The 17,129-nt window shown below is 55.7% G+C and overlaps 1 protein-coding gene across 3 annotated transcripts in view; it reads left to right on the forward strand.

Moving 5' to 3' along the window:
- The first annotated feature begins 54 nt into the window (after nucleotides 1-54).
- The window catches only part of TMEM104 (transmembrane protein 104), a 53,106-nt gene continuing 36,031 nt past the window's right edge, over nucleotides 55-17,129 (forward strand). For 2 of the 3 annotated variants that reach the window (XM_043459741.1, XM_043459817.1), the window contains exons 1-6: nucleotides 55-192; nucleotides 979-1,095; nucleotides 9,098-9,219; nucleotides 11,874-11,955; nucleotides 12,733-12,832; nucleotides 13,553-13,630. In XM_043459741.1, the coding sequence (XP_043315676.1) occupies nucleotides 1,051-1,095; nucleotides 9,098-9,219; nucleotides 11,874-11,955; nucleotides 12,733-12,832; nucleotides 13,553-13,630 (427 nt within the window). In that variant the 5' untranslated portion in view covers nucleotides 55-192; nucleotides 979-1,050. Of the gene's footprint in view, nucleotides 193-259; nucleotides 301-978; nucleotides 1,096-9,097; nucleotides 9,220-11,873; nucleotides 11,956-12,732; nucleotides 12,833-13,552; nucleotides 13,631-17,129 lie in introns of those variants that run through there. The other variant, XM_043459789.1, reaches the window with a different exon arrangement.

The following is a 17,129-nucleotide window of genomic DNA, read 5'->3' on the forward strand; positions in this document are numbered from 1 at the left end:
GCGCGCGCAGCCCCGCCCCCGCGAGGCGCCCAATCCGCGCCGTGCGCCCCTTCCGCGGCGCGCGCGGAAAAGGTGGGCTCCCGGCGCGGGCGCATGCGCGCTGCGGGCGCTGGTGTTGGACAGCTGGCGCCGGCCGCAGCCCCGGGGATCGCAGGCGGCTGCCGCGGCGGCCCGGAGCCGGCTTCGCTGCAGGTGTCGGGGCGAGAGGCTGGGGTGGACTGGGGTAGTGCCCGACTCGGGGCTCCTTCAGGAGAGGGGAGGAAAATGGGGAAGAGGATCAGAGAGGAGCGAGAGCCCCAGGCAGGTTGGGAGACGTGGAGCGGAGGCCCTGGACGGGACTCTGGGAGAAGGAGTTGGGTTGGGGGGTGACCTCGGAAGCCCCCAGCCCTTTGCCCCAGGCGGAGGAGGCAGTTATTTGGCTGCCCTGTTGCGGTCGTGAGCTCGCTGTTGCTGGCATTGAATGGGGATAACCAGAGTGTGTTAAGGAGACCCTTGTGCTGGGTGAGACTTAGTGGCATCCGAGGACTCTTAAATCACTTGCAGTCTAAGCGGTAATGAATACATGCCCTGCACAGCCAGGGAAAGGTATGAAGAGACCACCCAGGTGTCATGATACCGGGAGATACTTCTGTCCTTGCTGTCTGGTGACAGATGCTGAGGCCATAAAGTGTCAGTCGCTCAGTTGTGTCCGATTCTTTACGACTTCACGGACTGTAGCCTGCCAGGCTCCTCTGTCCATAGGATTCTCCAGGCAACAATCCTGGAGTGGGTTGCCATTCCCTTCTCCAGGGGATCTTCACAGCCCAGGGATTGAACCCATGTCTCTTGCATTGCAGGCAGATTCTTTACTGTCTGAGTCACCCAGGAAGCCCCTGAGGCCTTGAGTGACTGATTAAAGGATGGGGAGGGGGTGGCCCTGCAAACATCCCCAACCGCTGTCTAGGTCCATGAGAAAGCTGAAGCCTGTTCCTTTTCCAGGGAGCCGCAGCAGCTGCCACCCCAGCAAGGAAGAAACGTTGACCGCCGAGGGACCCTTCCTCACTTTGGGAAATGGCAGGCGAAATCACAGAGACCGGGGAGCTCTATTCTCCCTACGTGAGTTTCGCTTTGGGGGCCTATTTTGCCCACATCGGTGCCCTTGGCTTCTAGAGAAGCACACTGCTTCCCGTGGACTGTGCTTGTGAGCCCGGCGGCTTTCACGGCTGGGGTCTGGGAACCCGAGTCAGCAGCAAGCCATGGTGAAGAGAGGATGAGAGTCAGATTTGTTAACTCTTTACGTGTTGATCAGAGAGCAGTCGGGAACACAACTGGCCCCTTATTTTTTATCTCAGGGCTGCTGTCACTTGCAAACTGTGAGGTCAGTTCAGATGGATGGGTGCTCTCACCTGTCGACTCTGGGTTTTGCTCTACTCAGCAGTTTGAAACCATTTCACTTCTTAACTGAACTTTATGTTGCACAACTTTTATAGTCTCGGATGGCGTAAGAGGCAGAGAAAGCACGCAGAGACCTCCAGTTGTGGTTCGCTGGAGCCTGTAATTAGAACAATTACAATGATGGATTTCTCACTGTTGTGGGTCTGCATTACCCTCACACATACACTCAGTTTATCTTCTTTGTGTTATAGAAGATTGGTCATGGGTCCATCATGGAATCCTCTATAGTTGAAGGATTGGAGGATTGGAATAATCAAATGATTGATTCATGTTGCTACCAAGTGCCCCAGTGCTGCTAAGTATTCCAGGAAAAGGCAGCACTGCCTTAAGTAGCAAAGTCCTCTTTCTAGAAAGTCCCTAACCTTAAACAACTGCCCTGCTTTGCACTTCCCTGGGGACCCACGCTCTGTCCCTGCTAAGTTGTGATGTGATGGATAAGGAAGCACCTCTGAGAACAGCCGGCAAAAACCCTTACACCAAGGTCCTGTGCCATTCGTGTGTGACTCCAAGGGCCACTTCTTCACCTCGTAATTTTATATATTTATTTATTTGGCTGTGTTGGGTCTTCATTGCCTCATGGGCTTTTCTCTAGTTGTGACCAGCGAGGGCCTACTCTCTAGTTGCGGTGCTTGGACTTCTCATTGCAGTGGCTTCTCTTGTTGCAGTGGAGCACAGGCTCTAGGACATGTGGGCTTCAGTAGTTGCGGCTCCCGGGATCTAGAGCACAGACTCAGTAGCTATGGGTCACTGGCTTAGCTGCTCCAGGGCATGTGGGATCTTCCCACATCAGGGATCAAACCCTCATCTCCCACATTGGCAGGCAGATTCTTTACCCCTCAGCCACCAGGGAAGCCCCTTCACCTCGTAATCGATCAGGTTAGTCTCTCTTGAACCTTGAAATGGATCGGATCATGCTCCTTTCATCTGTGGAATTATGTAACAGCTCACAGCCCCCTCTGGGTATCAGCAATGACATGTCCACACTGTCTATAAACGTCACCAGGGCTCCTGCGTCATCTTCCAACATCTGTAAGCTTAGAGGTGAGGAAATGAGTTATTTCTGTAGCTGAGCCTTGGGAAGGAAAGCCTTTGATGTGCCCACTTTTCTTGGGCCTCCAGCTGTTCAGTAATCATTTCACATGTCAGCATGTGCCCACAGGAAATGGGGCAGTGAGACCTAAAAGCCTCAGCAAATTCCGCTTTTTAAAACTCTTTCCCTCCATCTCCTGTGTGTTGGGTGTTGTTCAAGGTCTGCGTTCAAGGGCCTCCTCTGGGTATTGGCCATAAGCAGAGGCTCGTATTCTCTAATGGTGCTGGCGAAGAGAGAGGCGGGGGGAGGTGGGTGGTACTGAGGGTGAGGTGGCGCTAAGCGGGAGTTAGCGAGGGTTTGAGCGGAGAACAGGCCTCCTGCCTGAGCTTTCCGTAACTCTGCCATCCTGCGAGAATGGTTCTTGGTCCCCCGTGAGATCAGGAGGAGGGTTGGAGATGCACCCCCCACCTCCCTGCGCTGAGCCCAGAGGGACTGCGGAACAGACTTGACTGCGGGCTCTGCTTTCCTCCGCAGCTGAATTCCCTGCTCAGCAGAGCCCAGGCAGAACCGTGCTGGCTGCCTTGGGGGAGCCTGATACTGAGGGGGCGTTCCCAACCCCCAGCCTTCCCCCACCTCTGTGCCCTGTTGTGAGTTCCTGCCCTTCGTGGGTGTCACGGGTGTTCGCCTTCGCCTGCATTCTTCTGCATAACCGATGTGTGATGAGCCTCGCAAGGGGGCTCAGATGACAAGCCCTCTCGAGGATAGCATGGTTCAGGGCTGTGCACCTTGCCCTCATAGATGGTCTCAGAACAGGCTTGTCTGTGTCCCCATGTAAGGGGACCTCAAGTGGCACGGGACTGAAGGGATCCTGTGGTCGAAATAGAGGAAGAAGGGGGTCCCCGCCCACAGAGAGGCAGCTGCTGAGGCTGCCCCCCACCAGCCCGTCTTGCTGAAGATGGGTGACGGTGCTTTCGAAGGAAAGAGGGCTTGTTTCGTGGCCTGAAACCCGAGTTGTTGCTTCCCCATCTCCATCGCCTTCTGTTTCCTGTGACAACTGTCGTTGGGGAAGCTGTTGAAAGATGCCGGTGACGCTGACCTCGTGCGCACCCGTGGGTGAGGCCACAGGAATGCTGCGCTGAACCCCTAGAGCGGCGGGTCAGCCATCCCCGGGGAACTGTGCCTTCCCTGGGTCAGCCTCAGGGGAGAGTCGAGAACGGGAGGAGGCTTGGTTGGCAGGGCCGCTTTGCTGAGACCGCAGCAGGGCCCTGCTCCTCTGCTTTCGGTCTTGCCTCCCTGGAGGCTGTCCCCAAGAACAGTCACCAACCAGCAGGAGAGGGGATCCCACACACACGCGGGCTTCCTCCTGCCTCACAACTGCCTTCCACCCGACCTGGGGCTCAGCTCAGGTTTGCTCCCTGCCTGTTTGTTCTGCTCCTTGAGATCGGTCCTTTCTGATCCCCTTGACAGAAAGTAAAGAGGGTTTAACTCTGGAGACACCATACATCTTCATATAGGGCTCCCCACCCACCCACCCCCAGACCCAGAATACTGGCCTCAAACTAAAAAAATAGCAACAACCCAAAACAAATTGGATTACCCATTTGTGCTCCTAACTGCCAACAGTCAATCACTAATTAACTTCTTTGTCAGGCTCTTAAAGGGTCTTTCTCACCGAGATCTATTTGAAGTTTCTGCTGGGTGTGTGTTTATTTCACTACGTGTTTATCAGCAGTGGTTCTCAGCTAGCGGCTGTCTTGCTTACCAGGGGACATCTGGCAATGTCTGGAGACCCCGTGACTGTCACAACGCAGGGGTGAGGTGGGGACTACTGGAGTCTAGTGGCTAGAGGCCAGGGATGCTGCTAAACACCCTGACAATGCACAAAACAGGCCCCCACAATAAGGACTAATCTGGCGCCAAGTATCAGCAATGCTCTGTCTGAGAAACCCTGCCATCCTTGAATTCACAAATGCCTCTTGTACTACCTAATTTCCCCATGGAAGTTACTTTTGGGGAGCTGGGAGGGGAGGGCTGTGTCATGCATGGCTTGCTGGATCTTAGTTCCCCAGCCAGGGATTGAACTTGGGCCCCCTGCATTGGAAGTGTGGTGTCCTAATCACTGGACTACCAGGGAATTCACATTCCTATAAAACTTCTGGCTGAGAACCATCACTTTCTTAGGGCTCTTTGCCTTCTCTTAACTACTATCATAAGAACCATCACCAGAGCCATTTTCCATAAGAAGTAAGTGCTCTTCATAAGTGTTACCACTTATAAAAGTGATATACAGGGCCCCGCCTTGGCGGTCCAGTGGTTAAGACTCCATGCTTCCACTGCAGGGGGCACAGGTTCGATCCCTGGTTGGGGAGTTAGAAGTGGTACAGAATCCACCTGCCGGTGTAGGAGATGCCAGAGATGTGAGTTCAATCCCTGGGTCTGGAAGATCCCTTGGAGAATGAAATGACAAGCCGTTCCAGTATTGTTGCCTGGAAAATTCCATGGACAGAGGAGTCTGGCAGGCTATAGTCCATGGGGTCGCAAAGAGTCAGACAAGACTGAGTGTGCACACACACGCATGTACTGTACTGCAGTGTGGCAAAAAAAAAAAAAAGGAATGAAGCTGCTGGAAGATCAGACGTCAGGTCCCCCCCCCCGGGGCCTGGTCTCAGTGTCCTGCTTACACTCCCGCGGCGGCGGCGGACCCCCGTCCCGTGCACCAGGGCTGGGGAGTCTGTCTGCAGCCTTGCTGGCCATGCTCCAGCCACGCTGGCCTCAGGCCTCCTGGAACATCCTCCCCATCTCCCACCTTAGGCCCTCATCCCTGCCAGTCTCTTCCCTGGCCCTTTGCCTGGAAGGCTCCCGCTTGAATGTCACCCCGAGGCCGCCCGCTCCTGGAGGTGCTGCCCCATTATCCTTTGTCACTGAGCCCTGATTCCTTCCTCCCAAACGCTTCTCCAAGGTGGTGACCATTGTTTGTTTTCTTGTCTGTGTCCTCTTGCCCGTCTTGCTCCCTGTCGTCCCCTGGGTTCTGAGCACAGAACCAGGATCACTGGACACTCTCGGTAGCTGTTGAGTAAGCGAGCAAATGAGCAGGCCTGGGCGAGCTCACTGACCCACTCCCGCCCACACCTGGAGGTACTCCCCTCCAAGGGCCGGTGATTGAAATTAACCCCAGCAAGAGTCAAAGTTGGGGTTTCCCGACTGGCGCAGCAGTAAAAAATCCACCCGCGTTCGATCCATGGGTCAGGAAGATCCCCTGGAGTAGGAAGTGGCAGCCCACTCCAGTATTCTTGCCTGGGAAATGCCATGGACAGGGGAGCCTGGCAGACTGCAGTCCATGGGGTTGCAAAAAGTCGGACATGCCTGAGTGACTAACAGACACAAAGTCAAAGTTAGCCTGAGGATGTTCACATCTTTGAAAAGTCAATTCGAAAGGTCACCTGTCACCCTCACATTTATTCTCACCACATCACCCTGGGCCAGGACTCTTGGCAGGGGAAGCCCCTCGTGCTGGTGGTGTGATCCAGTTTAGAGCCAGAGGAAGACAGCTCAAACTTCTTTTAATCCTTCTGGGATCCGTCTAGGGATCGAGATGAGACTGGGATGTTTAACACGGGACTGGGATTTGCCTCTGGGATCAAAGTGAGACTGGGACGAAAACCGTCAGATTCACGGCAGAGGGAACTGAGCTGGGGCCACCGAGGATTCCCACCTCAAGGCCAGGCACCCCGAGAAATGCAGAGAGACGCAGTGAGACGCAGCGAGCCTCGGATTTAGTAACAGGGGAAAGATAAACACATCAACACCCAAAACCCAAACTAGGGCATCAGAAGTGCTCTCAATCCAGGGCTTTGAGACTGGGAGCAAGATGGACTCGGGAGGCTGGGAAGGGCTTTGTAGTGGGAGCGGCTTTGCAGTGGGCATCGCCTCCCCGCCATCCCGTGGTGGGTGGGAGTTGAGGGGCTGGGTGGGAGGCGCAGGAGCTTGGTACCCTGGGCAGAGCTATGTCCTCCCTGGAGGACACCCTCCTGTTTGTCCAGCACTCAGACGGCCAGTCAACCCCTGCCCCGAAGCCTGGCTCCCTTCCTAACCACTGCTTGGCCCCCGTGATAATTAAAGCCGTAGGCTCGAGTGATGTTGCTGAGGATGAGATACAGAGAGAGAAAGAGACGGCCAATGTCAGTACGAACGGTTGAAGACTAACACAGCCGCTGGGTTAGGCAATCAGGAGGCCATTGGTGATTATATTTTTCTTTTTTGTTTGTTTTTTGTTTGGTCATTGGTGATTTTTAAGAATGCAATTTCAAGAGAGTTCTAGGGATGGAAACCACAAACTGCGGGAAATGAAGGCAGAGGATATAGTTGCTGCTTCTTTTTTATCTCATTTTTTGGCTGCGCTGGTTCTTCATTGCTGCATGGGCCTTTCTCCAATTTAGGGAGCGGGGGCTACTCTCCAGTTGCGGTGCTCGGGCTTCTCATTGCGGTGGTTGAGGACCATGAGCTCTAGGAACGTGGGCTTAGTTGCTCCGTGGCATGTGGGATCTTCCTGGGCCAGGGATTGAACCCGTGTCTCCTGCATTGGCAGGCAGATTCTTTATCTGAACCACCAGAGAAGCCTGTGGTTGCTTCCTGAAGGAGTTGGCTAAGGGAAAGTTAGAAAGCGGTGTGTTAAAGGTATCAAAGAGTGTTTGCAGGCAGAGGGGAAGAGCTCGGAGGAGGAGAGGTTTCTAGAAAGAACTGAGCCCAGCTTGGGTGCAGGGCTGAGCCTCTCAGTGAGGAGGAAGCACAGGGGTCCCCAGAGACGGGAGGAAGGGAGGGAGGAGGCACCGGTTTTTGAGTTCGGAAGGAGCGAGGCTTGGGAGTTCCCTGGAGTTCCAGCAGTTAGGACTCGGTTTTTACCGCTGTAGGCCCAGGGGTCGATCCCTGGTTGGGGAACTGAGATCCTGCAAGCTGCTCGGTGCAGGGAGAAGAAAAAGGGAGGAGTGAGCCTTGGGGAGTGTGCATCCGATGGTCTCCATTACCTCTGTAGCATCTCTAGAGGGACGGCCTTCACCTGAAAGAGATGGGAGCCCTGGGTCTGGGTTTTGGAGGCTGAGGTTTGGAGCCTTTACGTGGGACGTGCTCGCAAATCCACCGTGAAGAGGAAAGAAAATCTGATGCCGCCGACCACAGGGGAAGGGACCCTCATCTGTCAGAGGACTCAGCATTAGAATTGCTTTTTTAATTTTCAAAGAAGGTATTTATTGTTTGTTTGTTTGGCTGCACCGGATATTAGTTGTGGCGTTCGGAATCTTCAGTTGCAGCCTTTGAACCTTAGTTGCAGCAGGTGGGATCCAGTTCCCTGACCAGGGATGGACTCTGGGCCCCTGCCTTGGGAATTCAGAGTCTTAGCCACTGGACCACCAGGGAAGTCCCATCATCGTGAGGATTTTTTTTTTTAATTCCAGGAGCCTTTAGCAGCTTCATATTAGAGAACTGAGGAAGCGGGTGCTGATTCATCTCCGAGGCCCCGGGTCAGGAAGGTTAGAACAGGGAAGATGTGGGGAGCTGGCAGGGCAGTGCGAGCTTTCAGGAACCAGCTGACTGCCCGTGAGGCCACGCGGAGCAGGAGGCCTGGGGAGGGAGGGCGGGGGCCTGGGCAACACAAGGAGCACAAAGGCAGATGGGTGAGGATGGACAGGGTGTGGGAGCAGAGGCTTTGGGTCAAAGAAAAGAATTTCATGGTGGAGATCTTGGAAAAAGAATCGTTGGAATCAGCTGAGCTGGAGTCGAGTTGGTGTGAACTCGAGTTAAGTTTCAAACCTGAAGTCAGTGACTCAGCAGTTCCACTGGGAGGTGGGTTGCCAGGGGTGACAGGAAGTTGGGAGTGGCTCCTGATGAGTAGGGGGCTTCTTTGGGGGGGTAATGAAATGGAATTAGATGGTGGTCATGACTGCAGAACTTATATCTCAATTTTTTTGTTTGTTTTGGCCCTGCCCTGAGGCTTGCAGAAGGATCTTAGTTCCCCAGCCAGGGATCGAACCTGATTCCCAGCAGGGGAAGCACCAAGTCATAACCCCTGGACTGCTGGGGAATTCCCTCTCAAATTTAAAAAACAGGGGCGGGAAAAGGGAACCAGCATGAATGTTGACATCCCAAAGGGCAGTTGCCAGGATGGGTGGGGAGGAGGACTGGGTCGCATGCTCAGTGGTCTCAGAAAAGCAGGATTTTTTTGGAGGGTCAGCAGTGTGGGTTGGTCTGGGTGCCAGGTCACCCCAGATGTGTTGGCCCGTCCTCAGGAAACCTGCAAGTCGGGTTGAGTAGAGAGCTACCATCTAAGACGCAGCTCCGAATAATGTGCACTGATGAGGTGATAGGGGTGATGACGCAAAAGAGGAGGATAAAACCGAGCCCCAGAGACATTTTGAAAAGACGGATGGACCGTGGGCTTTGGTCACCCGGCGTCCGGCTGCAGATCCCGCCTCCGTGGAACCCGGGAGGAACCCTCCCTTCTGACGTGCCCTCCTGGCTAAGGCCTCCTGGGCCTCCTGGCCTCTACGGGTTTTGTCATCGCCCAGGGTCACCCTTGGGAGCCGTTGGGGGTGGTGAGGCTTGTCAATTTCTGGGCTCAGATGTCGCCTCTCTCGGTTCCAGGTGGGACTGGTGTATATGTTCAACCTCATCGTGGGCACCGGTGCGCTCACCATGCCCAAGGCCTTTGCCACGGCCGGGTGGCTGGTCAGCCTGGTGTTACTGGTATTCCTGGGCTTCATGAGGTAAGAGGCCATCCCGGAGTGGGGGTGCTGGGGATGAAACTGGGAGCGCCTCCCCGGAGGGCCCGAGCTCTCTCCATCCGCCTGAGAGAGACATCTGGTAGCAGGTTCGCAGAGCAAGGAGGGGAGGCCCGAAGGTCTCGGGGCGGGGGGCTCACACTGATGGAGTAGTTGCCCACCCCTGATCACTGAAAAGCTAAGACCTCCAGGGACTTCCCTTGTGGTCCAGTGTGGTTAAGACTCTGAGATTCCACTGCAGGGGGCACAGGTTCCATCCCTCGTCAGGGAACTAAGATCCCACATGCCCTGACATTAGTGGGGAAAAAAAAAAAAAGCGAAGACCTCCAGTTAGGCTCCGGGATGTCTCCCGTGGGGCTGGCGTGTTTCTTCCCCGGCTGGCTTTCCTCCTCTGCCGTGCCCATAATTTCTGAATGTGACCATCAACGTTCATTCCCGGAAAAATTCCCACCCAGCCACAGAAGAGACGCTGACTAACGTTTCAGGTGATCCGGGCAGTCAGTTCGGAATTTAGAGTTTGTTTAAGATAGTTTCACCGCAGCGATAAGCAGGCAGGTGCGGTCATATTCAGGTGTTAATCTCACATGGCTCCATGCCCAGCAGCAAACAGGAGGCCCAGCCTTCGGGGCGCCCGCCCCTGGGCAGGTGTTCGTGGTTCACTGGGATGCGGCAGCTGGTGCGTCTGCAGGCCACTCCTCAGGGGACTCACAGGCAGGGGCCCCAGGCTAGAGAGGGATTTTGTTGTTCTTGTTTAGTTGCTAAACAAGAAGTCACTTGTTTAGTTGCTCTTTCGCAACCCCATGGGCTGTAGCCCGCCAGGCTTCCCTGTCCATGGAATTTTCCAGGCACGAATACTGGAGGAGCTTGCCATTTCCTCCTCCAGGGCATCTTCCTGACCCAGGGATTGAATCCACGTCTCCTGCATTGGCAAGCGCGTTCTTTACCCCTGAGCCACCAGGGAAGCCCCCCAGAATTTAGTAGTTGAAGTCAGCTAAGACCTAGAGGAGGCTGCACGGGGTGGGAAAATGCCCCTGTTTTTCCCTTTCTTCCCATGTTTTCCCCTGGGGTGGTGGGGGGCGGTTTGTATCTAGTCTCAAGGTACTATTGGCTCATTAAGTCCTGCAAGCTCTATGGCCAGGAGCCCTAGACGTCCTTGTCTTCCTGTGACTGCGCTGTCCCCTTCAAAGGACCTTCAGCGTGGGCAGCCGCCTGAAAGGGAAGTGGTTATTGGGGGTGCCCAGGCAGGGGCCGCCACACACCCTCCACCCCCGCAACCCATTTATATTCCAGCATGATCCATGAGCTGGCTTCGTGCAGCCACGAGAGCCTCTTTATGCCTTAATTAAGATGGATTTTAGTTTCACTTCCCAAAAGAAGAGGCAATGGAAAGCCCGTAAAATGGTCACTTAGGCAAGATAATGAGAAACCTTTCTCGGAGGAGCTGCGGCGGCTGGGGTTTTGGGGGCTGGCTGCCCCGCCCCCACCGGGCGCGGGTTAACTCCTGGCCCCCCTCCCCGGGCCCCTGTCCCCACCGCCTGACTGCCAGCCTGCGGCAGGTGACCGCACCCGAGGTGGGCCAGGGGGCCGTGCGGCAAGCCCGCCTGCCCAGCGGCTTCAAGAAAGAGGGAGGTGAATGTTCCTGAATGTTCCGTCTGCTTCGTTTTGGCAGGGGTGGGGTCACTCAGGTTTTAGCAGCAGAAACCCGGCCCTGCCCTGTAATGTCTGCTCACAGAGCATTCCCGCCGTCACCCCGGTCTCTCCAGTTTCCTTAAGAAAAGTAGAGTCTCTTCGCTCGAGTCTCACTTCTCACAAAGGTCTGATGCCACCTCCCAGTCTCCATTTTCATTCGGGCCAGATTATTAGACTATTAAAATATTAACATATTTTCATCTGTTAATATGTTTTAACTTATTAATTAAATATGTTGATTTATTGCAGTCTTTTTTCATTTAATAGCTAACATTAAAATAATAATAATTATTAAATATTATTAAAAATAATTATTTTAATATTAGCCAGATTATTAGGAAAGTGAACGTACCCCCACCCCACCCCCCACAAAGTAAAAAGGGGAGGGTGATTCCAGAGCCAAGCATCCTTTTCAGTTATCCACACCCGCGCTCCGTTCATCAGCATGTGTAACGGGGTCAACCGCTTGCCCAGCGAGAAGTGAGAGCTGCCGCTGCCCTTCCCTGAAGCCTCGGGCGGCCCCCTTGTGGACCAGCCTCCTCCTCCCAGTGTAGAGCCTCACCTGCTGTCTCTCTGCCCCCCTCTCTCCCACCTCGGCCCCCAACAGGCCCCTCCTGGGGTGCCGAACCACCTTGCCCCCGAGTCACCTCTCCCCCAGGGTCACCCTCTCTCCTTCCCATCAGCTTGATTCACACCCTGGTCTCCTGTGCTCTAAAACCCGTTCTAAATATAAACAGGCGTCAGGGCGAGCCTGCGAGGCGCCGTGGAGGCACCCGCGCCTTCTTACGGGGTCAGACCCATCCCGGGACGTGCGGTTCCTCCTCTGCAGAGAGAATGCTTTGGGCTGGCCGGTTGGTCAGGTCCGGTTTTCAGCGGCTTTTCCTTTTATTCTGTACGTCCTCCAACCTCCTCCCTGCCTTTGGCGATTCACCGGCGGCCTTTCCCTGCAGCTTCATGACGACGACCTTTGTGGTGGAGGCCATGGGGGCGGCCAACGCTCAGCTCCGCTGGAAGAGGATGGAAGCCCGCCAGGTGTGTGCGCCGCCCTGGGCTCGGCTGTCCCCCGGGGCCGCCGAGTGCAGAGAGCGGGCCGTCCTCTCCCCGCTCCCCGCTCCTGACCGAGGGCAGCTCTGGGACTCAGAAAAGTTAAAGAAAGTTAGTCACTCAGTCATGTCCAACTCTGCGACCCCATGGACTATAGCCCACCAGGCTCCTCTGTCCATGGGATTTTCCAGACAGGAATTCTGGAGTGGGTTGCCATTTCCTCCTCCAGAACCTGGACCCCCTCTGGACCCTAGTGAGGAGCTGAAGTTCGCAGCCATGTCAGCTTCCAGAATATGCACAGCCTCTGCTGTTGCTCCCTCCTCCCCCAGTGCTCTCCGATCATCCCCTCCTTGCTCCCTCCTCCCCTAGTGCTCTCCCATCATCCCCTCATTGCTCCCTCCTCCCCAGTGCTCTCCAGTCATCCCCTCCTTGCTCCCTCCTCCCCTAGTGCTCTCCCATCATCCCCTCATTGCTCCCTCCTCCCCAGTGCTCTCTGATCATCCCCTCATTGCTCCCTCCTCCCCAGTGCTCTCCGGCATCCCCTCCTTGCTCCCTCCTCCCTCTGACCTGGGAACCTTCATCCCAGGCCACATGCTGCAGCCTCTCCCTCAGCGCCTCTGACCCCCTGATGGGACAGCCCGGAAGTGTGGAAAGCTCCCTGCTCAGATGCCTTCTAGGAAGAGAGGACAGAGCGAACAGGTTCTCCCTTGGGTGTCCCTGTTTCTTTCCTGTCTTCCTCACCCTCTGCATCCCGCCCCCTCCCAGGACGAGGAAGACGACGACTCCTCCTCCTCGGCCTCCGACAGCGACGTTCTCGCCCAGGACAGCTACGAGCGGGCGGAGAAGCGGCCCATCCTGTCTGTGCGTAAGTCTTGGGGTTCCGGGCTGGCCTGCGCTTTCCTCTGGTCCATGGGCTTCCCCTTCCTCATGGAGAGGGCTCAGGGTGGGTCTGGGGTTCTCCCTGCAGAGACCCTCCGAGAGCACTTCCCACCTGAGGGCTGATCCTGGGAAGGCAGCAGGGAATGTGGAGCAGAGCACCGCCCGGGAGCCCTGGGCCGGGCTCCCCGCTGCTGACTCTGCCGCCAACTGCTGTCTGCAGCACGGGGAGGGCCCTTGACCTCGGCCCCTGGAAGCCCAAGTCAGTGTCGGTCTCTGACTTCCCTCCTTCCTGTCCCACCGGACAGACACACACCCAGATCCCAGCTGACCGGGAGGCACCCCCGCCTTCCCTCTCACCCCACAGTGAGCATCCCTGGGTCCCTTTCTATAGACATTTTCTCTTTTCCTTTATTTATTTATTTATTTATTTTGGCTGCACTTCGAGGCACGTGGGATCTTCATTGCCCGACCAGGGATCTAACCCCTGACCCCTGCGATGGAAGCTCAGAGTCCTGAATACCAGGGAGCCTCCTCTATGGGTGTTTTTAAAAATGTTTCAAGCAGGAAACACAAGGAAGAGTTTTCTTAAGAGTTTGAGCCCCTTGGGATTTCATTATTCTGGAGGATTCAGTGAGCCCAGCACCCCTCCTAGGAGTTTGTCCTCGTGGGAAAAAATAGCACCCTTTCTTTCTTCTTGGCTCCACAGAGAGACGCGGATCAAGCCTTTTCGAGATCACAGACCGGGTGGAGATGGGACAAATGGCCTCCATGTTCTTCAATAAAGGTGGGGGTGCTTTCTCCGCGTGGGGAGCGGGCAGGGGAAGCTGGTGCCTTCCTGCGGGCCGGGGCACCCGGGTCGGGGGTTCTACCTCCCCTGGGGATGGGGCAGGGGAGGAGGGAGGAACAGATTCTTGGCCTGAGAAGCCACCTTGCTGGCTTCAAAGTGTTCTGAACCCCTTCAAAGTGTTCTCTTGGTTCCCTCCCTGTTCAGTGCATCAGGAATAAAGAAGCAGCTAGTGGTAAAGGATCCGCCTACCAATGCAGGAAACATGGGTTCAGTCCCTGGGTTGGGAAGATCCCCCGGAGAAGGAAATGGCAACCCACTCCAGTATTCTTCCCTGGAGAATCCCACGGACAGAGGAGCCTGGTGGGCTACAGTCCATGGGGTCGCAAAGAGTCAGGCACTAAAAAACAACAACTTAGCAACTATGGGGGCTTCCCTTGTGGATCAGCTGGTAAAGAATCCGCCTGCAATGCAGGAGAACCCCGGTTCAATTCCTGGGTCAGGAAGAGCCCCTGGAGAAGGGGTAGGCTACCCACTCCAGTATTCTTGGGTTTCTCTTGTGACTCAGCTGGTAAAGAATCCGCCTGCAATACAGGAGACCTGCGCTTGATTCCTGGGTTGGGAAGAGCCCCTGGAGAAGGGAAAGGCTACCCACTCCAGTATTCTGGACTGGAGAATCCTATACAGTCCATGGGGTCACAAAGAGTCAGACACGACTGAGCGACTTTCACTTTCACTACCAACCATGGCTCATGGAGGTTGAGTCCCAAGCAGCTTTCCAGTGGAGGCGGTTGGTGGTCTTGTGCCTCTTTCTTGATTGCTTCTGCCTTGTCTCTTTTCTTCTGGGCTGTTGCGTCTAGGACGGCCCAGAGCCACCCCCATCCTGTAGGGACGGTGGGTTGGTGTGTGACTGTGTGTGGGGAGGGTGTCTTCACAGTGGCCAGCAGAGGGCGCCAGGAGCCCGTGCTCGGGGCCGCTGTCAGGACTCTGCAGGGCTGATCGTGACCTCCCGGAGTGCTCCACCTGCTGCCCGGTGGGATCGCAAGGACAGCGGCCAGCTCAGATGCTGCCGTCCGTGTCGGTTGTTCCGGCAACAACATCTTAGGCCTCCATCCCAAATCTTGTTCTTCTGGGAGATGATCTGTTAAAGGGTTTAGTCTTGGTAATGCCCGAACCTTCACCGAGAGTCGGACACATCTCAGGAAATGCTTGACCTTGCAGTTACCTTGGGAGATTTTTCTGCCCTTTCATCCAAGCCCCCTGTTTGCAGAGGGGAGCGTCTCCACTGGCTCTTCCTGGTCTTGAATGTGGCTGCACTGAGCTGGAGCCGAGGCGGGGACTGTGGAAACTAGAATCTTCTTGGCTGTTTCTTGGGACATCAAGCATCCACTTGTCACCATGGTGGGATGCGACAGGAGATGGTGATCGAGGTCACCCCAGAGCCTGCCTCCACCCTCCCCACCGGACCAGCCTCAGCGAGAACTCTCAGAACTCACAAGAACCAGATGGGCTGCGTCTGGCTCCTCTGTGCTCTTCTTTCATCCTGTTTCTCTCTCTGCCCGTCTCCTTATAAGAGACTGCCGCTGCACAGCCTCCTCCCAAATGCAGGCTTCTGAGACAGGATGCACGTCGAAGCCAGGGCATATACCTCTTAAACCTCCTCCCCAATCTTCACGTTTTACAGTCCGCTCTGATCTCTTTAAGAATTCTAGGAACTTGCAGTTTCGGTTTTTTTTTTTTTTATATTGTTGTGTTTGTGCGCCCCGCAGTCTAGACGTCTAGGTTACCCGAAACTGATAGAAAATAAACACACTCGTTCGAGAGCAGCTCAGACGTGGAGGACACCCTCCCCTCGTCTGCTCCAGGGCTCCTCAAGCTCGGCCCTGTTGCCGTGTGGCTGGACCCTTCCTCACTGTGCGGCCTGCCCTGCGTGTTGCAGGATGTTGAGTAGCACCCGTGGCTTGCCCCCACTAGTGGTCAGTAGCGCTTGCCCAGTCCTGACAATCAACAATGTCCTCAGACTTTGCCAAGTGTCCCCAGCAGGAGGTGGGGGGCACAGTCGCGCCCCCCCGCACCCGACAACTGAAACCACTGCTCGGCTCAATCCTACGTCACCGATCATCCCCGTTACCTTTGGACGGGCTGCCAGCCTCCACACAAGGCTCCCTGGGGGCCCAGACTCAGGCCTGTAATTAGAAATGCCAGGCCTGGTCACCGCTGTCCTCAAGGAAGCGCATTGATCCTCCCACTTTGTGTCTCGTAATGAAATTTATTGATCAGGGAGGGCCGATGGCAGTTTATAAACAGCACACAAGTGCACTGCGGGAGGAGGAAAGACTGGGAGTGGGGAGGGGCGGTGACCCCCCCCCCCGGCAGGAGGTGACGGGGAGCTGGATTCACAGCCTTGGGGTGAGCAGTGGTGACCGCCCCCACCCAGGGGCCACCGAGCTTAGCCGTCGGCGCTCTCTGAAGCCCTCCAGGGTTCTTCCAAAAACGGTGTCTTCTGAGTCTTTTCCCCCTAGACTCCTAGGAGCAGAGCCAATCTCAAATAGCCCAGGAGGAACTTGTCCCTGACTCCCCCGCCCCACCACCACCGGGGACCCAGAGGCTCTTTGGCCACCAGGATTAGAAGGGAACTGTCACTTCATTTTTCTTTCTGTTCTCGGCGACACCAGCAGCTTGAGATCAGTGACACCGAAAACAAGCCACCAGTTTGAACAGGAGTTTGAGGCTGTCTGTCTGGGGCCGTGACCCTGAGGTCATAGGGCCCAGGTGCTTTTTTAAGGCACTTTTACACCAAGTTTTTATAGCCGGAATCACATGTGGAATGTAGCGCAGGCTGAATTCTTCTCACTGGACAGGTTTAGAGATAGTCAGGGACTTGCCAGGGTCAGGAAACGAGGCTGGCAGGATTAAGACCAGAGCGGAGCTCCCGGGTCCTAGTCCAGGCCCCTCCTTGGGGGAGAGGGACCAAGGTTGGCCTCTGCAGAGGGACCTTCCTCGTCAGCATCCTCCCCGCGGGTGATTCTGGTAAGAAGGAAAGTGAGCCGCCCCCCGCCCCCAGCACACCGGGCCAGCCTCGCCCTTGGGTGCTTGGTGATGGACCACATTCAGAATGAGACACACGGTCTTTGGAAATCCAGGGCTTTTTACCCTCTTGTTTTTAGCTTCCGGGCTTCCCTGGCGGCTCTGCTGGGAAAGAATCGCCTGCCGTGCGGGAGCCCTGGGTTCAATCCCTGGGTTGGGAAGAGCCCCTGGAGAAGGGAAAGGCTACCCACTCCAGTATTCCAGTCTGGAGAATTCCATGGACTGTATAGTCCATGGGGCCGCAAAGAGTTGGACACGACTGAGCGACTTTCAGCTTCCGGAGCTCGGCCACTCCCTGCTATCTTCTTGCTCTTCGGTCCCTCAGTCTTCTGTCTTGGAGCCCTGCATGTGGCTGCAAAGGCGCCCCCCTCGCCAGCCCTGGGGTTCAGGCCCCTGCCTCGGGCCATCCCCC

This window comes from Cervus canadensis, chromosome 1, assembly GCF_019320065.1.
Source record: "Cervus canadensis isolate Bull #8, Minnesota chromosome 1, ASM1932006v1, whole genome shotgun sequence".
NCBI lineage: Eukaryota > Metazoa > Chordata > Mammalia > Artiodactyla > Cervidae > Cervus > Cervus canadensis.